The sequence below is a fragment of the Canis lupus genome, chromosome X (genome assembly GCF_048164855.1).
Source record: "Canis lupus baileyi chromosome X, mCanLup2.hap1, whole genome shotgun sequence".
NCBI lineage: Eukaryota > Metazoa > Chordata > Mammalia > Carnivora > Canidae > Canis > Canis lupus.
In genome coordinates, this window is record NC_132876.1 from 32557742 (window position 1) to 32577804 (window position 20063).

Genomic DNA, 20063 nt, shown 5'->3' on the forward strand with positions numbered 1-20063 from the left:
TTCCCAAAGGCAAAGAGCTTACAGGCTCCGGGGAATCAGGGCATGGAAGGTTATAACACTGGGAAGCGGGGGACATGAGCCTGGAAAGAGCCAGAGTGAGCCCTGGGCATTCAGAAGGGGATGGCGCTGGTAGGGCGGACACAATGGAGTGGACGTGGGAGAAGGTGGGCCCGGAGAGAAAGGTGGAGGAAATTAAACTGGCTTGCTCTGAGAGCACTTATAGACTAAGGGCATCATTTAAAAGGGATTAGTCACCCACAAAGCTCTTGGAACAAAATAACTATGCCCTTGGGGGTGGAGGTGGGGGTGAAAGTGAAAACAGAGTATCTGCAATTATCGATAGAGCTCATTGTGAGTTAACTGGGCTTCTCCTGCCCAACAGTCCTCTTTCTCCTCCTCGGCGGTCTGCAACACCCCCATTGTGGTTCTGTAAGGGGCGAAACACCTGCCTTTATCTGTCAGGATAGGATAGTTGTTTGGGGGTGGGAAAAGCCAACTCATTTATCAAATAAAACCAACAGAGACATGCTACACTGGGTCAGAAGAGCCAGCCCACCACTGAGGCAAATCTCAGTGGAGCCTTTAAGAGGAAGACAGATGCTCCAGGCAGAGGTGACAGGAATGTGGAAAAAAAAACCACTCATTTATTCTTTAGAGCGCTGGCTGGGGAGGGGGCCAAGGTCATTGTGATGGGATTGGAGGCTTGAAAAGAACAGAGTTTATGAAAAGGTATGTTTTAGTTGGCCCACGCAAGATTCGACAGTTTGTACTCACCAACATTAAAACATTGGGAGATTTTACACAAAAATCTGGATTTTCGTCTCCCTTGAAAATCTGGGCCCACATTTCAAAATGGCATCCAACCCTTGCAGAAGAGGGGCCTGCCTTGGCCTCCACCGTCCTGCTTTACTCCTTCCTGCTGGAGGTATTTAGATGCTAATCACATTGTGTGAGAGCACAGAGCAAGTTAGCTCCCCAGAATGCTTTGCAAGCCAAAAGCCCGTGAAGGCTCAGAACGCCTTTGAAAGCTGTCTTCAGTGGGTGAGTGCACGTTATCTGGGTTTCCCGGCATTTTCTTCCTGTTACTGCCAAGTTCCTGCCTGCATTTGATTTGGCAACTCCTAATATAGGACCTCTGTGCAATGAGGGTGGCACAGTGGGTAAGGGCGGCACGCCAGGCCAAGGGGCTGAGCCTCAGCCTTTATTCTCTCGGGGCAATAAAGAAGGATGGAACATGGGCAGATCTTAAAAAAAAAAAAAAATCAGCCTGGCAGGAGCCAGGAGCCAGGGGCCTGGGCTGGAGGGACTGAGATGAGTACTGACCTTGGAGATACACTCCCCGGGCTGAAGTCTCAGCCCAGTTACAGGGTGCATGGACTGGGGTAGGCTCCAGGCCTTTTCAGTGCCTCTGTTTTCTCATCTGTAAAATGGGCTTGCTATGACCAGTACCCACCTTGTAAGGTTAAATGAGATAAGGAGCCTAAAGCCTTTAGCACAATGTCTAGTACATTAGTGCTCCATGATTATCATTTTTAGAATTAATCCTGGAGACCAACTAGAGGATTACTGCCATAGCCTGGGTGGGGGCAGCAACAAAAAGACCACTGTGGGAGGAGTAGGCACGCAGAATCAACTGGGCTCAAGGTTGCCTGGGGGAGGGCAAGAGAAAGAGTCAAAGACAACTTCTGGACTTCCAGCCTGGGTGACTGGGTAATGGGGGTGATGATACTGAAATAAGAAACTCTGGGCAGGAAGTTTCGGGGGAAGAAGTCAGTTTGATATATATTAAGTTAGAAGGGGTGGTGTAGAGGTACTAGCCAAAATGGTGCCGTGCAGCAGGCAGTGAGAAGCGTGGTTTGGGGCTGAAGTTGTGGAGTTGAGCACGAGAAACCAGGAAGGGAGGGCTGCGCTGGGAGAGGATGGATCAAGTGCCTGTGTGCCCAGTTTGGCTAAGGCAGCCCACAGTGTTAAGCATCTTGGGCCGGCCCAGCATCTCTGTTTGAACAGGCTGGGGCCTCTCTTAGCTTGGGGACCATGTGTATTCTGCTTGGTCAGCTGTGCCACTTGGATTCTACCTTTGTCCTTCAGTTTATGTACTTTCAGCTCAAATGCTGACCTGGCCCAATCCTGCTTGCCTTGTGAGCCTTGATGGGGTCAAAGTCCCCCTGGAGTATAGAGCAACAGGCGGACACTTGGTTTTATATTTGATAAAATGGAGACACCTAATATGGGCTGCAGGGGAGGGGTGTCCCAGGTGTCTTGTGCCTGGTGTCTCTGATATGATCCTCTCCAAGGGCCCACCGGGTTCCAAGGCTCCCACGTTCTCAGCTGCTCCCTGGAGTTTCAGGGCAGCTTTTCAGCTTTTCAGTGCTACAAGCCATTTCAGGCCCACGCTCTGGGCCAGGTGTGGGAGATAATGAAGATGAAAAGACCAGGCTATACCTGCAAGACCTTGGGCCACAATGCACTCAATCGTGGTTAAGGCAATTTCAGGCAGGACTGTCTGGAGTTCCGTGAAAGCACACCAGATTTGGTGTGTGAGTGTGTGTGAGGCACCTCATTCCATCTGTGCACAGGGCTAACCCACCCCCCCCTTCCTACCAGAAACCACTGCATCAAAACATGCACATACATAATTTATTTACCTCTCCATTCTCTAGCATGCCAGCCAGGGGTCAGGGCAAGAAAAAGAGAAAGGAATAAAATGAGTGGAAGCATGGAAAGGAAGGGCTCAGCTGGTTAAAGACTTCTGATTATTGTCATTAATGTTCAAGAGAGTTCCAACCTGATGCGGCATTAAATGGGCAGATTGAGTGTGTGTATACATATGTGTGTGTGTATATGTGTGTCTGGACAAAAGTGTATTAGAACAAGACATTCAGATAAAGTGGCCAGTCAGTGTGGGAGTTGGGACAACCCTTCGTCCAGCTGGTTACCTAACACACCTGACGTTGATTTGCTTCGATTTGCTTCCGGATGGGCCGTGCAAGGAGGAAAGCCAGGGGAATGCAAATATTACCATTAAGTGTGCTCAGTTCAGAGCAGCCTGGTTGCTCTGCAAAGTTCTCTCATTATAAATTCTGTTGGCTCCCGCGGTGGAGGGCGGGGACTGCTACTGAAGCTCTCTCTTGGAGAAGCTGGATCGTGTGCTTTGCAGGAACACACCACGGCAACAGAATTTAGGGTTAGCCTATTGTTTCTGGGCTCCTTGTCCTCCAAACTGAAAGTGTGTTTCAAGCAGGGATTAGGAGGTTGTTGACAGAGATCACTGGCTGCTGGCTGCAAGGCTAATAACCTCAGGGTGCTCAGAAACGCTCCGTTTACTGCAGCGACATCTAATGGTCAGAGGAAGCAGTGCATGTTTTCGTGGAAAAGCCGCCTGTGGGTTCTGTCTAGGGAGTTACTTTTTTTTTTTAAAGTAGTGTGGCTGAGGTATTATTATGTTTATTAATGCCTGTAAAACAACGCCGTGGCCGCAGCCCTAGGAATTCACTTCTTTTGTCTTTGGATGATATTTATGATATTCATAATTGGATGCTGATCATATTTTATGAAAACCATGCAATTACCTCTTTCGGATTTTTTTTTTTTTTAAATAACCATCATGACTTTGCATCTATTTTAAAGCTTCTTGTTGCAGCTCTGGGTATCTATTATCAAGAAGGTTTCCATACCAGGGAAAGATGATCAAGTTTATCCCCAAGCACCCACTACTAGGGTCTCTTTCCCCAGTGTATAGTAGAGTATCGTGGTTTATAAAAAAAAAAAAAAGAATTATAGTAATCACTGCTGATTGTTGAGGAGATGAACCACTCACAGCTGGTACAAGTGTAAACTTACAACCTTTCTGGGGTGGAAAGTTCATTAAGAGCATCAGAATGATTTTTATCTTTTTCATAATTTAAGTAGGCTCCACACTGGACGAACTCACAAACCTGAGATTAAGACTTGAACTCAGATCAAGAGTCTGATGCTTAAGCAACTAAGTCACCTAGAGGCCCCAGAATTATTATTATTTTTAAAGATTTTATCCATCCATTCATGAGACAGACAGAGAGAGAGAGAGAGAGAGAGAGAGGGAGGCAGAGACACGGGCAGAGGGAGAAGCAGTCCCCTGACGTGGGACTTGATCCCTGGTCTCCAGGATCACACCCTGGGCTGAAGGCAGCGCTAAACCACTGAGCCACCCGGGCTGCCCTCCCAGAATTATTTTTATCTTGTGCACTGTTAGTCGATTTGTAGGAATATAGCTGAAGGGTGTCATCACAGATGTGAAAAATACAAGGGTTTTTACTGCGATGTTATACTGAGGAATGAGAAATAGCCTAAATATTTAAAAACTGAGAAATTATTATTTATGGCACAATGGAGACTGAAGCTACGCAGCCACAAACCAAGGAATGCTAGGGCAACTAGAAGCTGGAAGAAACAAGGGAGAATCCTCCCCTACAGCCTTCAAATGGGGCATGGCCCTGCCAACACTGTGATACTAAAATTCTAGTCAGCAGAACTTTGCAAGAATAAATCATTGTTTGAAAAAAAAAATTATCTGGAGCATCTGGGTGGCTCAGTCCGTTAAGCATCTGCCTTTGGCTCAGGTCATGATCCTGGGGTCATGGTGAGCCTGCTTCTCTTTCTGCTTCCCTCCCTCCCTCCCTCCTCTCTCTTTCTCATGAATAAATAAAATCTTAAAAAATCTATGGGACATCCATATGGTGGAATGTTATGTGAAAATTTAAAAAGGCATTCTCAATATTTGATGGCCTGGGGCAATATCCATTATATAATAAATGAAAAACAAAGGATATTAATTTTTATATATGGTGGGAACACATTTTATAAAAAAACAACCTCCCATATACATGTATTATATATATTTATGTACACCCACAAACATGCAGAAAAACTATTAATCGTAGTGCATAGGTGTTAGGTTGAGAAGTAATTATTGTTTTTTTATACTTTTCTGTATGTCCCAAATTTTCTATAATCTATGTGCATTTACTTTTTTATTGTGGTAAAACATTCATACTACACTTGATCTTAGCCAAAAGGCCAAGAAGTGAATGTGGTGAAACATTCATAACATAAAATTGATCATTTTAAAGGTATGTACATTACTTTTAAAATTAGGAATAATGGGAGTACATGAGTGGCTCATTCAGTTAAAGTTCTGCCTTCAGCTCAGGTCATGATCCCAGGGTTCTGCTTGGTGGTGGTGGGGGTGGGTGGGGGGGAGAGGGTAACCTGCTTCTTCCCCACCCCTATGCTCTCTTTCAAATAAATCTTTTTAAAAATTAGGAATAATAGGTTTTGTGAAGAGATGGGCACTAAGCAGGTGCTAAACTTACACCTACATTATAATCACAATATGTGACCATCATTTATTTGTTTGGAGAAAAGGACAAGAAAAGAATACAACCCAGACAGATGAACTTTGATGGATTAGGGCACAGAACTGAGGTGGGGTGGGGTGTGTCATTGTGATGTGTATTATTCTGAAGGCAGTTTTTCTTTATAGGTTGAGATTGGTAGTTTCAGACTTTTTAGTGCGGAGGAGGGTGAGACCCAAGCCTCAACCAAGAAAGATGCAAGGGGAAGAAGCCGGCGGGAGGTGGGGGTGGGCTGGTAACTGAGCCAGCAGAGGGACAAGTTAGAGACCGCAGACAAACTCAGCTGGGACCAATCACTTAGAATTGTATTCAACTGAATTATGATCGGTAGTTCTTGGCTGACTTTGGTTCTTTCCAGTCCCTTTCATTGAGACCACTTTAGGAAGAGAGGATATAAAAGTGGGCCTCATCTGGAGGCTTCATCAAATACCTAAAAAAGCCGGGTATGGGAATAGGGAGGCTGCTTGGGCTGGAGCCAGCAGCCCTGAGGTTAGCAGCAGAAATGCCCCGGAGTTGGGAGGTGTGGGGGTGGGGTTTGCATCATATTTGTGTAGCCTTTATGAGCTCCCTGGAAACCTGGCATCACTCAAGGTCACTGTTCTTTGCAATCACTATAGCCTGCAAACACGCCAAGGCACCCCTCCTACCTGATGCCCCCCCTGCCCCTCCCGCTCCCCCAGATAACTCCTCACCTGCATCTTTCTCTTCACTGTGTCGAAAGGAAAGGAGAGTGTCTGGGTTACAGCAGCGGCCAGGCAGACATTGGCAAAGTTCTGGAGGGGAGAGAACCGATCTCGGGGTCCTCGGGGTCCGTTCCAGAGTTTCTCCAGGTTTATGTAAACTAGAAGGGAGCCAGCGGAGAAGGGGAGAGCACCTGCAAAAAGAAGAAGGAAGGCTTCAGAAAGAGGCTGCTGCCACCTTGGGTGCCCCTGGCTTGAGAACCTAAGCGCCTGGCTCTGAGCTCATTAAAGGCACTTCGGCCAGAGCAGCCCGAAGCAGCTTTTCTTCGCTGGTAATAATGTGCTCCGTTTTAATAGGGGATGTGTTATTGGCCAAAATGCATCAAATCGTTCACCAAAAGTTTGTGTGCTTTACTGTGTGTAAAGTTTATGTTACAAAGAACCACGGATATTGAACTCTAGGTAATGAGACACATGTTGAGTAGCTGAGGGGTGAAATGCATTGATATTTGCAAATTATATGGAAGTTATCCAGAAATCAGTATGATGGACTGATGAATGGCCAGAGAGGGATGGACACATACATGACAAAGCAAGGTGTTAACTGGAGCATCTGGATGGTGGGCATGTGGGTATTTCTGAATCTTGTCCTTTTTCTGGGTGGTAAAAATTCTAAAAAATAAAATTTTGGGGAAAAAAGAATCGTTGCCATAAAGAAAAAGTCTGCGAGTGGTATTTGTCAGATTTTGGAGGCTGGGAGGGACTGGTTTCTGGCTGAGAAGGAAGCGTTCTGTGCGGACTAGAAAGCGAGACTGTACTGGTGAGGGAGGACACTTGACCTTGCTTTTGGGAATGATGTGACCGTATCAGGGCCCAGGGGGCCACCCTACAATGCGTGGCATGCTCACCTTTCCCAGGAAAAGATGGCGAGCCAGCAGTACAGTAGGTGGCCCTTTCAAGAAACTTCTAGAAACTGTGGGAGCTATCTTAAGTTTACAGCGGGTCTAAATTTCTCTTATAATGAGATTTAAAAGAGGGGCTAGTGGGATCCCTGGGTGGCGCAGCGGTTTGGCGCCTGCCTTTGGCCCAGGGCGCGATCCTGGAGACCCGGGATCGAATCCCACGTCGGGCTCTCGGTGCATGGAGCCTGCTTCTCCCTCTGCCTATGTCCCTGCCTCTCTCTCTCTCTGTGACTGTCATAAATAAATAAAAATGTTCAAAAAAAATTAAAAAAAAAGAGGGGCTAGCATCAGTGGGGTTGCTTGTCTTTAGGAAAACATAGTATGTATTTAATAAACACATTACAAGTGAAGTACCCCCCCACCCCATTTACTTTCATTCAGAAATTATTTGTGGAGTTTATGTGATGTGCTGGGCCCTATGCCAGTTGCCAGGAATACAATGAAGAGTAGGCTAATTCCTGGAGATGCTCACCATCTAGTGGAGGAGGCAGACAGATGATATGTGCCGTAATGGGGTGGGAGTGGGCAGTGGCTATACAAAGTGCTTTAGGCACACGAGGATCAGGGGGATTAATTTTGCCTAGGGGAATCAGGAAGGACATCACAGAAGAGAGAACTTTCCCATTGGGGTTTTGAGGATTGAGTAGGAGTTTGCCAGATATCAGGAGAGTGGACAGGCTGTCCAGGCAGAGAGAACAGCAGGTGCAAAGGGATTGTTCTTTCCAGGAAACTGCAAGTTTTTCTGTTTTGGCTGGTGCATGAGTGCAGGTGGAGGTGTGGCAGGAGATGAGGTGGGACAGGCTGGCCAGAGCCATGTCTGAAGGCTCTGATGGTGTGCCATAAGGAATTTGGGCTTTTTCCTGTAGCTCGGGAGTTGGCCAGGGCTTTAATGGAGGACAGTGGAGTGAGGGTGGCAAAGTGACTGATGTGGGTTTGGAAGGGTCGCCAGGCCCCAGCAGCGGTGCACAGGGTGGTCTGGGGTAGGAGAGACCTGGGACTGGGACCAGGTAGGAAGCTCTCCTAAGGTCTGTGGGAAGGATGAGGGCAGAGGGGTTGGGGATGGGGGAGGGCCACAGACTGAGAATGAAAAGGTCAGATTGACAGTACTTGGTGACTGAAGCCACAGCGGAGAGAGGAGAGGAGCTGAAGCGGGTCTAGGTTTCTTCCAGCTTGGGCCACAGGGTGAAGGGCCGGCGGTCTCACTCATTAGGGAACCCAGGAGGAGCAGGTGTGAGACTAACGAGGACATCAGGTTTAGTCTCGAGTTGGATGTGCCAGGGGAGCAGCAGATGAAGGTGTCCAATAGCAGGTACTCATCCTGCCGTTGGGAATTGGTAGCAGTCAGTGGTTAAATCAGAGGGCTCTGGGGTTACATTGCTAGGTTCTTCCACTTTCTATCTATATGATCTTGGGCAAGTCCCTTAGTTTCCCTAAGCAGCTCTTTCCTTGTCTGTAAACTAAGGCTTAAATGACAAACCGTAGGCAAGGTGCTCAGCACAGTAGCTGGCACAGAGCAAGCGCCAATAAATGTTAGTCACCGTGGCTACAGGGTTGAGGCTGGGAGTTATTTGAGTATAATGATGCTTGGTTAAGCCAGTAGCTTAGCTGAGGCCACCTGGGGAGGGTAGGGAGAGTGAAAAGAAAGCTAAGGAAGGAGCCTGAGGGAACAGTGACACGTGGAGGGAGTGGCTGGCGGCATCAGATGAGCCAGATAAGACAGCTGCCAGAGAGGTGCGAGACACATCCAGAAGATGGTGGGGGTCCTAGAAGCCAAGTTTCCAGAAGAAGGAGTGGTCAGTCTCATCAAATGCTACAAGAGATCAGATATTGGGTGAGAGTCTGCCGGGTTTGGCAACTAGGGACTGGGGTGACTTGTGCATGTGTAGTCCTGGCAAGGCTTCCAGAGACTGGAAGCCACAGTTGCTACCCTGGTTGTGCTCACACATGTATGCATGCATACTGAGACTCCTTCCCGCAGTCAGATGGGATGTGGAGGATTGTCTTCCTATCAGTTTGGGCTGGAGACACCTTCACTCTCTCTCCACTCCTCCCCTCCCTGGGATGTGATAAGCCAAAGTCAGGAGTGGGGTACATGGCTTTGGAATAAAATGAAGCTAATTGGCTCTACATGGATTGAATCCATATGACCTTGACCTCAAAAAACTGGTTTGTAACCACTTAAATGGGTATACAAGGTATAAAATATTCATATTTATCAAAGAACACAACATTTCCTTAGGTGAAAAGTTCCATCTTACCTAGAACAGTAAGGGAAACCCCTCGATAAAGGGCTAGGAACCCTTCCTGTTGATAGACAGTAGAAAAAGCATGGAGGATCCCTCTGTAAGATGGCTCCAGCAGGTTCTGCACAATCAACCGGGTTTTGATGAGGTCTGTGGGGTACATCACAATGGTAGACACCATGCCCGCAAGACTCCCAGCCATGATGGAGCTCCACTGGGAAATATGGCCCAGGTCATCCGTGAACAGCATGACAAACCTGGGAGAAAATAAAAGGGAGGGGGGAAGACCAAGAGAATCAGCTATGGGGTGGGCTAGAGTGCCCTATGACTACTTATTGCAGTGCCTCCCAGTATTTGGAAATGGTTTACAAAGTGAAAATTATTGATGTATCAAGATTAATGAGTACTGGAAGTCCTAGCCTCGGCAATCAGACAACAAAAAGACATTAAAGGCATTCAAATTGGCAAAGAAGAAGTCAAACTCTCCCTCTTCGCCGATGACATGATACTCTACATAGAAAACCCAAAAGTCTCCACCCCAAGATTGCTAGAACTCATACAGCATTTCGGTAGCGTGGCAGGATACAAAATCAATGCCCAGAAGTCAGTGGCATTTCTATACACTAACAATGAGACTGAAGAAAGAGAAATTAAGGAGTCAATCCCATTTACAATTGCACCCAAAAGCATAAGATACCTAGGAATAAACCTAACCAAAGATGTAAAGGATCTATACCCTCAAAACTATAGAACACTTCTGAAAGAAATTGAGGAAGACACAAAGAGATGGAAAAATATTCCATGCTCATGGATTGGCAGAATTAATATTGTGAAAATGTCAATGTTACCCAGGGCAATATACACGTTTAATGCAATCCCTATCAAAATACCATGGACTTTCTTCAGAGAGTTAGAACAAATTATTTTAAGATTTGTGTGGAATCAGAAAAGACCCCGAATAGCCAGGGGAATTTTAAAAAAGAAAACCATATCTGGGGGCATCACAATGCCAGATTTCAGGTTGTACTACAAAGCTGTGGTCATCAAGACAGTGTGGTACTGGCACAAAAACAGACACATAGATCAGTGGAACAGAATAGAGAATCCAGAAGTGGACCCTGAACTTTATGGGCAACTAATATTCGATAAAGGAGGAAAGACTATCCATTGGAAGAAAGACAGTCTCTTCAATAAATGGTGCTGGGAAAATTGGACATCCACATGCAGAAGAATGAAACTAGACCATTCTCTTACACCATACACAAAGATAAACTCAGAATGGATGAAAGATCTAAATGTGAGACAAGATTCCATCAAAATCCTAGAGAAGAACACAGGCAACACCCTTTTTGAACTCGGCCATAGTAACTTCTTGCAAGATACATCCACGAAGGCAAAAGAAACAAAAGCAAAAATGAACTATTGGGACTTCATCAAGATAAGAAGCTTTTGCACAGCAAAGGATACAGTCAACAAAACTCAAAGACAACCTACAGAATGGGAGAAGATATTTGCAAATGACATATCAGATAAAGGGCTAGTTTCCAAGATCTATAAAGAACTTATTAAACTCAACACCAAAGAAACAAACAATCCAATCATGAAATGGGCAAAAGACATGAACAGAAATCTCACAGAGGAAGACATAGACATGGCCAACATGCACATGAGAAAATGTTCTGCATCACTTGCCATCAGGGAAATACAAATCAAAACTACAATGAGATACCACCTCACACCAGTGAGAATGGGGAAAATTAACAAGGCAGGAAACAACAAATGTTGGAGAGGATGTGGAGAAAAGGGAACCCTCTTACACTGTTGGTGGGAATGTGAACTGGTGCAGCCACTCTGGAAGACTGTGTGGAGGTTCCTCAAACAGTTAAAAATATACCTGCCCTACGACCCAGCAATTGCACTGTTGGGGATTTACCCCAAAGATACAAATGCAATGAAACGCCGGGACACCTGCACCCCGATGTTTATAGCAGCAATGGCCATGATAGCCAAACTGTGGAAGGAGCCTCGGTGTCCATCGAAAGATGAATGGATAAAGAAGATGTGGTTTATGTATACAATGGAATATTACTCAGCTATTAGAAATGACAAATACCCACCATTTGCTTCAACGTGGATGGAACTGGAGGGTATTATGCTGAGTGAAGTAAGTCAGTCGGAGAAGGACAAACATTATATGTTCTCATTCATTTGGGGAATATAAATAATAGTGAAAGGGAATATAAGGGAAGGGAGAAGAAATGTGTGGGAAATATCAGAAAGGGAGACAGAACGTAAAGACTGCTAACTCTGGGAAATGAACTAGGGGTGGTAGAAGGGGAGGAGGGCGGGGGGTGGGAGTGAATGGGTGACGGGCACTGGGTGTTATTCTGTATGTTAGTAAATTGAACACCAATAAAAAATAAATTAAAAAAAAAGATTAATGAATAGCACGTTCAGTTCTACATTTACAGAATTTTGTTAACTATAAGGAGATGCCCAACCCTCTTCTTTATGCTACGCTGAATTCTTCCTGCTTCGTTTTAAGCATTTCCCCCTTTATCTGTATAACTGCTAACCCTGGCTTGCTGGTGGGGTATAAATGCATAGGAGCACTTAGTAAATACTGAATTGGAACGTGCTCCTTTGGTTCTGTTGAACTTAAATGAAACCCCTTGAGATGATGACTTTGAGCATCCTCAGTAATTGAGGCTTTTTTTCCCCCCCACAGTAAGTTCAACATGGGGCTTGAACTCAACCCCGAGATCAAGAGTCTCATGCTCTACTGACTGTACCAGCCAAGTGCCACTGCACCCCTCCCCCCCATAATTAAGTTTAAAAAATGTACTGGTTTGGGCACCTGGGTGGCTCAGTTGGTTAAACGTCTGACTTTGGCTCAGGTGGTAATCCCGGGGTCCCATTGAGCCCTGTGTCGGGCTCCTTGCTCAGCAGGGAGTCTGCTTCTCCCTCTCCCTCTGTTCCTCCCCTCACCATCCTGGCACCTGTGTTCTGTCTTTCAAATACATAAAATCTTTAAAAAATGTATTGGTTTAAAAGTTAGAAGATGTGCCACCCCACTAGTCTGGGAAATGACAAATAAAAATAAGATACCATTTCTCACCCAGCAGACTGGCAAAGATGAAAAAGTCTGTTAATATCAGATGATGGGGAAGATATGTGGAGACAGGAATGCTCACCCACTGCTGCTGGAAATGTGAATTGGTACAGCCCCTTTGAAGTATCTAGCACAACTGAAAGAATGCCTCCTTTCATCCTAGCAATCCCATTTCCAGGTGCATATCCTAGAGAAGCCCTTGCACACGTACATGTGAAGATATATACAACATTGCATGTTAGTGTGAAAAGTCTAAAAGTCCATTCATAGGGGAATGGATAAACTATAGTAGTCATACAATGGATACTACAGTTAAAATGAGCTTGTGACTATGTGTTCATACGGATAATCATGAAAGTATAAAGTGAAAAAAGCAAATTGCAGGGTGACCTATAGTGTATGACAACCATTTATATAAATTAAGAAACACATCCATAAAAGCATACATTATATTAATTGTGGGCAGCTATAGCTACATATTTTTTTTAAAAAAGTGTAAAATAGACCTCCAGGAAGGTTGGGGGGGAAGGGGCTGGGAATAAGGACCTCAGCTTTCTCCAGAATCTTTTATTTCTTGTATTAAAAAAACTACGTGAAGTATCTTTTATACTGTCTTCCATGCTGTTTCTTCTGGATGGTGGGTACAGGAGCACTCTTCTTTGCATTTCTCTACAGTTTTGTAATGTGGTCAGAATTGGCTTTGTGTGGATTTTTCCAAACGCAAGCCAGAAAGCCACTCTGTTACAGTCCCCTTTTTTTGGAAGCAGCGCGTCCCCAGTCATGAGGACCTACCTTGGCAGAAATTGTTATAAGGGTACTTTTACATGGTACACATTCCCTGCCCAGGAAGCAAAGGAATTTTACTCCTTGCCTACGAGGACAAAAACAAGAAGGGCTTGGAAACCAGGAAAAACAATATTTTCTACCAGAGAATGGGGTAGGGGAGAGGGAGAGGAATAGCAAGGGGTGTGACTAAAAGGAAAGTGATCAGGGCTAGGCTAGAAGACAAGCATCTTTTTGTTTATTTTTTCCAAGATTTTATGTATTTGAGAGAGAGCAAGCACAAGTGGGGTAGAAGGGCAGAGGCAGAAAGAGAAGCAGGCTGGGCCCCACTGAGCAGGGAGTTGGGCATGGGGCTCCATCCCAGGATCTTGGGATCATGACCAGAGGCAAAGCACCCAGGTGTCCTGTGTCTTTCTAAAAATGAGACTGTCTCCAGTTCTTTGGCTTTCAAATCTCCCATGAAGAGGTGTGTCCTCCTTTAGCCTGGCAGGAAGCTAGGACCCTCTGCGTGATAAATAAGACAAGTGGGTATTCAGGTGAAATCATTTAAAGGGTCCTAGGACAGTTTCTTTGCTCCCAAGTAAACACTCATTGACTAAAATCCTCTCCTTAGAGGTGCCTGGGTGGCTCAGTTGGTTAAGTGTCTGCCTTTTGCTCCGGTCTTGATCCCAGGGTTCTGGTATGGAGCCCTGTGTTAGGCTCCCTGCTCAGGGGGGAGCCTTCTTCTCCCTCTGCCTCTGCACGGGAGGGGGGGGCTGGACCGCCCGCCCACCCACCTTGTGCTTGCTTGCTTACTCTCTCTCAAATAAATAAATAAAATCTTGTTTTTTAAAAAAAAAGCATCTCTGGGCGCCTGGGTGGCTCAGTTGGTTAAGTGTCTTCCTTAGGCTCAGGCTAAGATCCCGGGGTCCTGGGGTTGAGCCCCATGTCAGGCTCCCTGCTCAGTGGGGAGTCTGCTTCTCTCTCTCTGCCCCTCCTCACTGCTTGTTCTCTCTCAAATAAAAATCTTTTTTTTTTTTAAAGGAAAGCATCTCCTTCAAGCTGTAGGAAAGTCTTAAGTTCATTTTGTCAACCTACCATTGACTACTGTTAACTGCACTAATTGAAACAGCCATAAAAAAAATCAGAACAGTCATGAGTTAACCAGCTACCTTTGAAAGATGCAGGTAACTAAAGCAGGCATTCACCAATGGGCCACTGGCCTGTGTCACTGCACACTTCCTTCTTCCTCCCTTTTCTCTCCCCTGGCCGGTAGAGCTGGAGGGGAACATGAGGAGGGGCAGGGGAGACAGGGGCATGCTTGACCAGAGGGGCGGTCTGCAGCAAGCTGGAACAGTCTAGATGATGGTGGGACCTCAAAATGCCAAAAGAAACACCCAATTCATTCTCATCGCCTTGCCCTATTCTCTATCCCACCCGGCCACTTCTGGGGCACGAATGATTACCCATTTATCGGACATCTACAATATGCCAGACACAGTGCTAGCACTCAGCATAGATCCTAACAGAGCTCAACAGTCCTCCCAAAGCAGTGGTGGAGAGGGGCAGTGGGAGAGGACAGAGGGCCCTGGTTCACTGCACGACTTGATAGACTAGGAATCGGAACCTTATATCAGGTTGGTTTATAAGGTAAGGTCTTACTATTAAATATACAAAATTCAAAAGAACCAGAGAAAGGCCTTTCTTCTTGACTCTTATCTGATAGAGACAAGGACTACCAACCCTTCCCCTTAGAATTGCAGAGTCAAGGCAAGCAACCCTGATAGGCCATCAGTGACATCCTCCTGGGCCCCATGTCTTAAGCTCTTGTCTTATTGGCTGGGGCAGCAGTGTTCCCCTTTCTGCTCTTCTCCCCAGCACCCTCTCCCCTACTAGCACAGAAGCTTTTCCCAGAGAGACTGGATAAGCTGATGAACAGCAGTAACCCCTTCCTTTGAGGCACAGGGTATCACGCGTGCCTTGGGTATATGCACTTAGAACTGCCAACACTTCAGCCTAACACAGCTTAGCAGCCAAACACAAGCTCATGAAGTGGTTATATAATAGGAAAGTGGTGCTGGTTATGAGCTATTCCAGAGCTGCAGGGACCCAAGCCAATGTTATACAGCTAGACAAGCAGTTGTGGAGTAAAGTTGGATGAGGATTTACTGGTTGATGTATTTGAAAGCCATCCACTGTGTTGCATACTATTTATTGCAAGGGTCTAGCTCCTAATAGACTCTACTGAGTGGACTTTTGATCATAAATCCAAGTGAGAGGACATGTCAGTATCACAATGGTGGGCAGAGCCCTGGACTAAAAAGCCAGAAGACCTGGTTTCAAGCTCCAGTGCTGCCATTAATTCTATGTGGGGACAAGTCAATCACTCTATTTCCTGAATATTCTAGACGTTTATGCTTTGTTCAAAATCCTGACCATAGGCTATACCATTACCCTCAGCCAGCTGTTTTTGCAAACTCATGGCCAGTAAAGAAGAGACCATGATTGATCAACCACTTTGCTTTCTATGCCTAGCCATTCATTGATATACTCTCTTTTCATTTCTGGAAGGAACATAATCTCGCAGGAAACATTAGCAAACTCAGGCCAAGGAACTCTTTCTTCCTCTCCCAGTCACCAGCCTCTGTCAGGTGCCCTCAGCTGCCACATGGACCAGCACAACAGGTTCCTAACTGGCCCTGCCCCCCCCCCCCAGTCTTCCTCCTGCTAGTTGCCTTACCCTGCTACCAGGTGACAGTAATTCCTATTGAGTTGCTTTAATCACCCCCCACTCCTACCACCTCCTCAAAAATCTCCCACAGCTAACCTTGGCCATACTGAACCAAGTCCAAACTCCTTCACCTGGCCCTCGGAGATTGCATTCCAATCTGCTTTTCTGGCTGTACCTTCCCATTGCTGCTGTGGGCACACCTCGTGTTTCGGTCAGGCTGCATGCCTTAGCTCATGACAATACCTGCAATCTATGCCCGGAAAACTCCTACTCATCCCCCCCCCCCCCCCCCCCGCGACCAAACTCAGGTGGTTTTTTTTTTCTTCTGTGAAGTCCTCACCTCTTCTCCTCCTCATCAGAAGTGTGAATTTCTTGTTGTTTTTAAAAATATTTTATTTTTTTCCAAGTATAAAATGCCCCACAAGGAGAATTTTATTGATGCCACTAGTTTATTTCCCTCTTAAAAGACCAACTGCAACCAAATGAAGTGAACATAACCTCAAGGTTTTATTGTCTTGATAACAAAATGTGAAGCTTAGAACTGGATCACTTGGCCCTTTCTTTTCTTATCTCCTCCCAGCTCTAAATGCTTGTATCTCTTAATAGCCAGCATTCTCTTAAGATCTGCAGTTGGGCTCAACACATTCAAGACTCAGCACAATCTTCTTTGTAATTTTAGCTTTTTTTTCCAGAAAATTGGCTTAGTCGACCCACCATGGCCACCCTGCTTCCTGTCATAATGCTGCTTTCCCTGGACATAAAGAGAATCTCTGCCTTGTACTGTGCCCTTTGTGGGGTCGGTGCTTGCCATACTTCTTGCAGCGAGTCCGGTGGGTTTTAGGAATGTTCACCATGTTTGCGACAGTGCTGTTGGCACAGAAAGCTAAAGACTATTTTTAAGTGAGCTCTACACCCAATGTGGGGCTCGAACTCACAAGTCCAAGATGGAGAGTCGCATGCTCTACCTACTGAGCCAGCCAGGGGCCTCAGAAGTGTGAATTTCTGTAGCACTTTGGCCACATGCTGTTGTCTTCTATTCCTCTATAAGCCCTGGGGCACAAGGACCATGCCCCTTCCATCCCTGCATTGTCCCCAGTGTCATGCCTGCAGGGGGTACTTAATGAAGTCTGGCTATGTTAATGTCGAATGAATGTGAGAGAAAGGCAGCAAGATGTAGTAGAGTAATGGATTTGGAGGCAGAAGGTCAGGTGATGGGGCCTTAAGCCCCATCCCTGAGGAGTGGTGTGGCTGGTCTGGGCCCAATTCTGCATCTGTAAAATGGGCATGATACTTCCCATCCAATGAACCTTACAGGGCAGGAGTTGTAGAAATCCAATGATGTACACACCTGTGTCTGTGCATGTGCACGCGCGCATACACACACAAGGGTAAGTATGTAGAGGTGATGGCTATATTGATTAGCTTGATTGTGGTGATCATTTCACCATGAATATGCATATCAAAATATCAAGTCGTACACCTTAAATATATACACTTTTTATATGTCGAAGATATCTCAATGAGGCTGTTAAAAAAATCCAATGATGTATATATACTAAGTGGTATTGGGGCCAAAGGCAGGCCTCCCCAAGGTAGGCAACAATGGTATGTAGATTATTTTGAGCTGAAAACAATCAAGGCCCAAGACTCAGGCAGAAATTCTGACCTCCCCATCAATTGCCTAAAAAGCATGAAGATACAGGATCTGCTCCAGGAAGAGAGTGATCATAAACAACACGCGAACTAGGGGTGGTAGACCCACAGGGATTTAGCAAAGTCTGTTAAAATTCCGCTCTAGGTCCTCTCGGTTTTGAGTGGCCCAGCAAACACTTGTTTACCAAACATTGACTCCTTTTCATCCCACTGTGGGTTGCATTCCTTCCCTTTGAAGTCCCAGACCCCACCTCCTCCTCCTCAATTCAGAATGACACAGAGACCTCATTTTGCCATCTTTGGAATCTTGTGCGTGCGCGTGTGCATATCCCCCACATGTAGGAAATTGTTTGATTTTCTCCTGTTAATCTGTCTCGTGGCAATTTAATTCTTAGGCTAGAAGAACCTTGGACAGAGGGAAAGCTCTTCCTCCCAGACAGTGATTACCAGAACAGCCGTGTACTTAAACTGGCCAGTAAAGTTCTGCCTCCTAATCCTACTTGGTATACATTCCAAAGGAAGATTTTCGTAATACTTTGTGGAGAATAGGGGGAAGAGGGGAGAACTGTTTACAGACATCAGGCCAGATGTGGCTGAGGAGGAAAGAGAGCCTTGAGGCAAATGCCCCAGGATCTCACCACCTTTCTTCTCCACGGGAAGAGAAGAGAACTTCTCCCAAGCCTGGGTAATTTGTGCTGGCCTTGAGGGCTCAGTGAGGAGGAGGATTCCTGGTTTGTCAGATGGGGGAACCTTCCAGCACCAAAGGTGAAAATCCTAACTGTTAATCTCCAAGGCTTGAATTAGGTGGTGAAGACTGTGAATTAGACTCTGTCTAATTCAAAGCCAAGGCCAGTCTTCAGAGTTGGCACTGTGCCCACGGACCATCCCCCCAAGCACAGAAACTTCACTCTTCCTGAAGTTCCATCAGTACCGGTTCATTCTTTTATGCTTGTTTTCAGTTAAAATGCAAATATCTCTGAGCTCTGAGGAATCTTTGAAGACTCAGCTGGCATTTGCATGTTTAGATAGTTTCCAAAGGAGCAGCTGGGTTGAGAGAAGGTGAAAGCAGCACAAAGAATGAGGCCAGTGGGTAGAGGGTAGGGTGAGGCTAAGTTGAGGGACCTGCTTGCAGCCTCCAGTTGGGCCCTAAAGGCAAAGCTTCATTGGTGGGAGGCGGGGGTGGTTGGGCAGAAACCTGTGGCCTTCTGCGGCAATGGTTGGGCCCCCTCCCCCCACCAAGCACTTTCTGGGGGTTTGCTCACAAAGGTATAACCGCACACAGAGACCTTCCAAGGGGTCTGTCTCTCCTAAGTCAGCCAAGGCAAAGCTTCCAAGTTAGTGGACGGTGGGAATGGTCAGGAGCCATCTCTCACTCCTTCCCCTCGGATCTCCTTTTGCGCCATTCTACCTCCTCGCCCGTGCAACTCTGGTGAGCGTCTCTGGGCCGGGGCTGCGTCCCACAAAACCGCACCGGGCGGGGCGGGGAGCTCCGAAGTGCACCCCGGTGCCTGCGCAGGTGCCGCCTCCCGGCCCCACTGCTCGGAGGGGGCTCGCGCACGCCTTGGGGCCCCAAGCTCGAGCGGCCCCCACCTCCCGCCCCGGCCGCCGCTCGGCTCTTACTTGCGGTAGGCGGCGAGCTGCACGGCGCTGCAGGGGAAGAGGCGCAGGCAGGCCACCGCGTTCCCCTTCCACAGGGCGCGGGGCCCCTCGGCGCGCCACGCCCGGAGCCCCGCGGCCCACGGTCCCCGGGCCGGGCCCCGCGCGCCGCCGACCTGGGCCAGCACGGTGGCGAGCTCGAGCGGCGCGGTGACCGTGAGGCTGAGCGTCCCCGCCGCGCCCGCGCACAGCAGCCGCTGGCCGCCCGTCAGCCGGCCGTCCCGCCGCCACGTCGCCATCGCCCCGCGGCCGCCCGGCCCGGCCCCGGGGGTCCGCGTGGCTGGGGCTGCGGCTCCCGCGAGCTCCCAGCGAGCTCCTGGCCGACTCCGGCTCCCGCGGAGGCCGCAGATCCGGGCCCCGCCCGGCGTGGGGCGGGCCGTGGCCCGGACGGGAAGCCGGGTCCACGCCTGCCCGCGCGGCCTCGGGCTGGGGCTGGGGGTAGGGGTGGGGGTGGCGAGGCCGAGGCTCCGCACCCACCGCACCCACCGCACCCACCGTGCTCCTCAGCCGGCGGGATTCTGTTGCGATCGAGAGGCGCCTCACTCTCCGGCCCCGCCGGCTCCCTAAGTCTTTAGCGCCCCCCCCCCCCCCCCCCGCTCTTGTTTACCCCCCCTTCTCCCTTCTCCCTTTCCACATTCCACCTCGCCCTCTTCCTTCCCCGGCCGGGCGGGGCCCCTCCTCCCTCCTCCCTCCGACCTCTTATATTCTGCCCCAAGAAGAGGCCGTGCCAGTTGCGCAGTGCAGAGGGGAAAAGAAACCTGTCATACAGGCCTGCTCCCTATCACACTTGTCAAAACGTCGAGCTTCCTGTGCATTATCTCATTTAATCCTCAAAGGAGCCCTTAATAGGTATGTCCTCATTTACTGCCCT

The 20063-nt window shown here is 47.6% G+C and overlaps 1 protein-coding gene across 2 annotated transcripts in view; it reads right to left on the reverse strand.

Moving 5' to 3' along the window:
* SLC25A43 (solute carrier family 25 member 43) overlaps positions 1 to 19446 on the reverse strand; it is a 40042-nt gene extending 20596 nt beyond the window's left edge. For both annotated transcript variants that reach the window (XM_072817565.1, XM_072817566.1), the window contains exons 1-3: positions 19157 to 19446; positions 9294 to 9535; positions 6086 to 6267 (exon numbers count right to left, since the gene is read on the reverse strand). In XM_072817565.1, the coding sequence (XP_072673666.1) occupies positions 6086 to 6267; positions 9294 to 9535; positions 19157 to 19431 (699 nt within the window). In that variant the 5' untranslated portion in view covers positions 19432 to 19446. The remainder of the gene's footprint in view (positions 1 to 6085; positions 6268 to 9293; positions 9536 to 19156) is intronic.
* Positions 19447 to 20063: the final 617 nt, after the last annotated feature.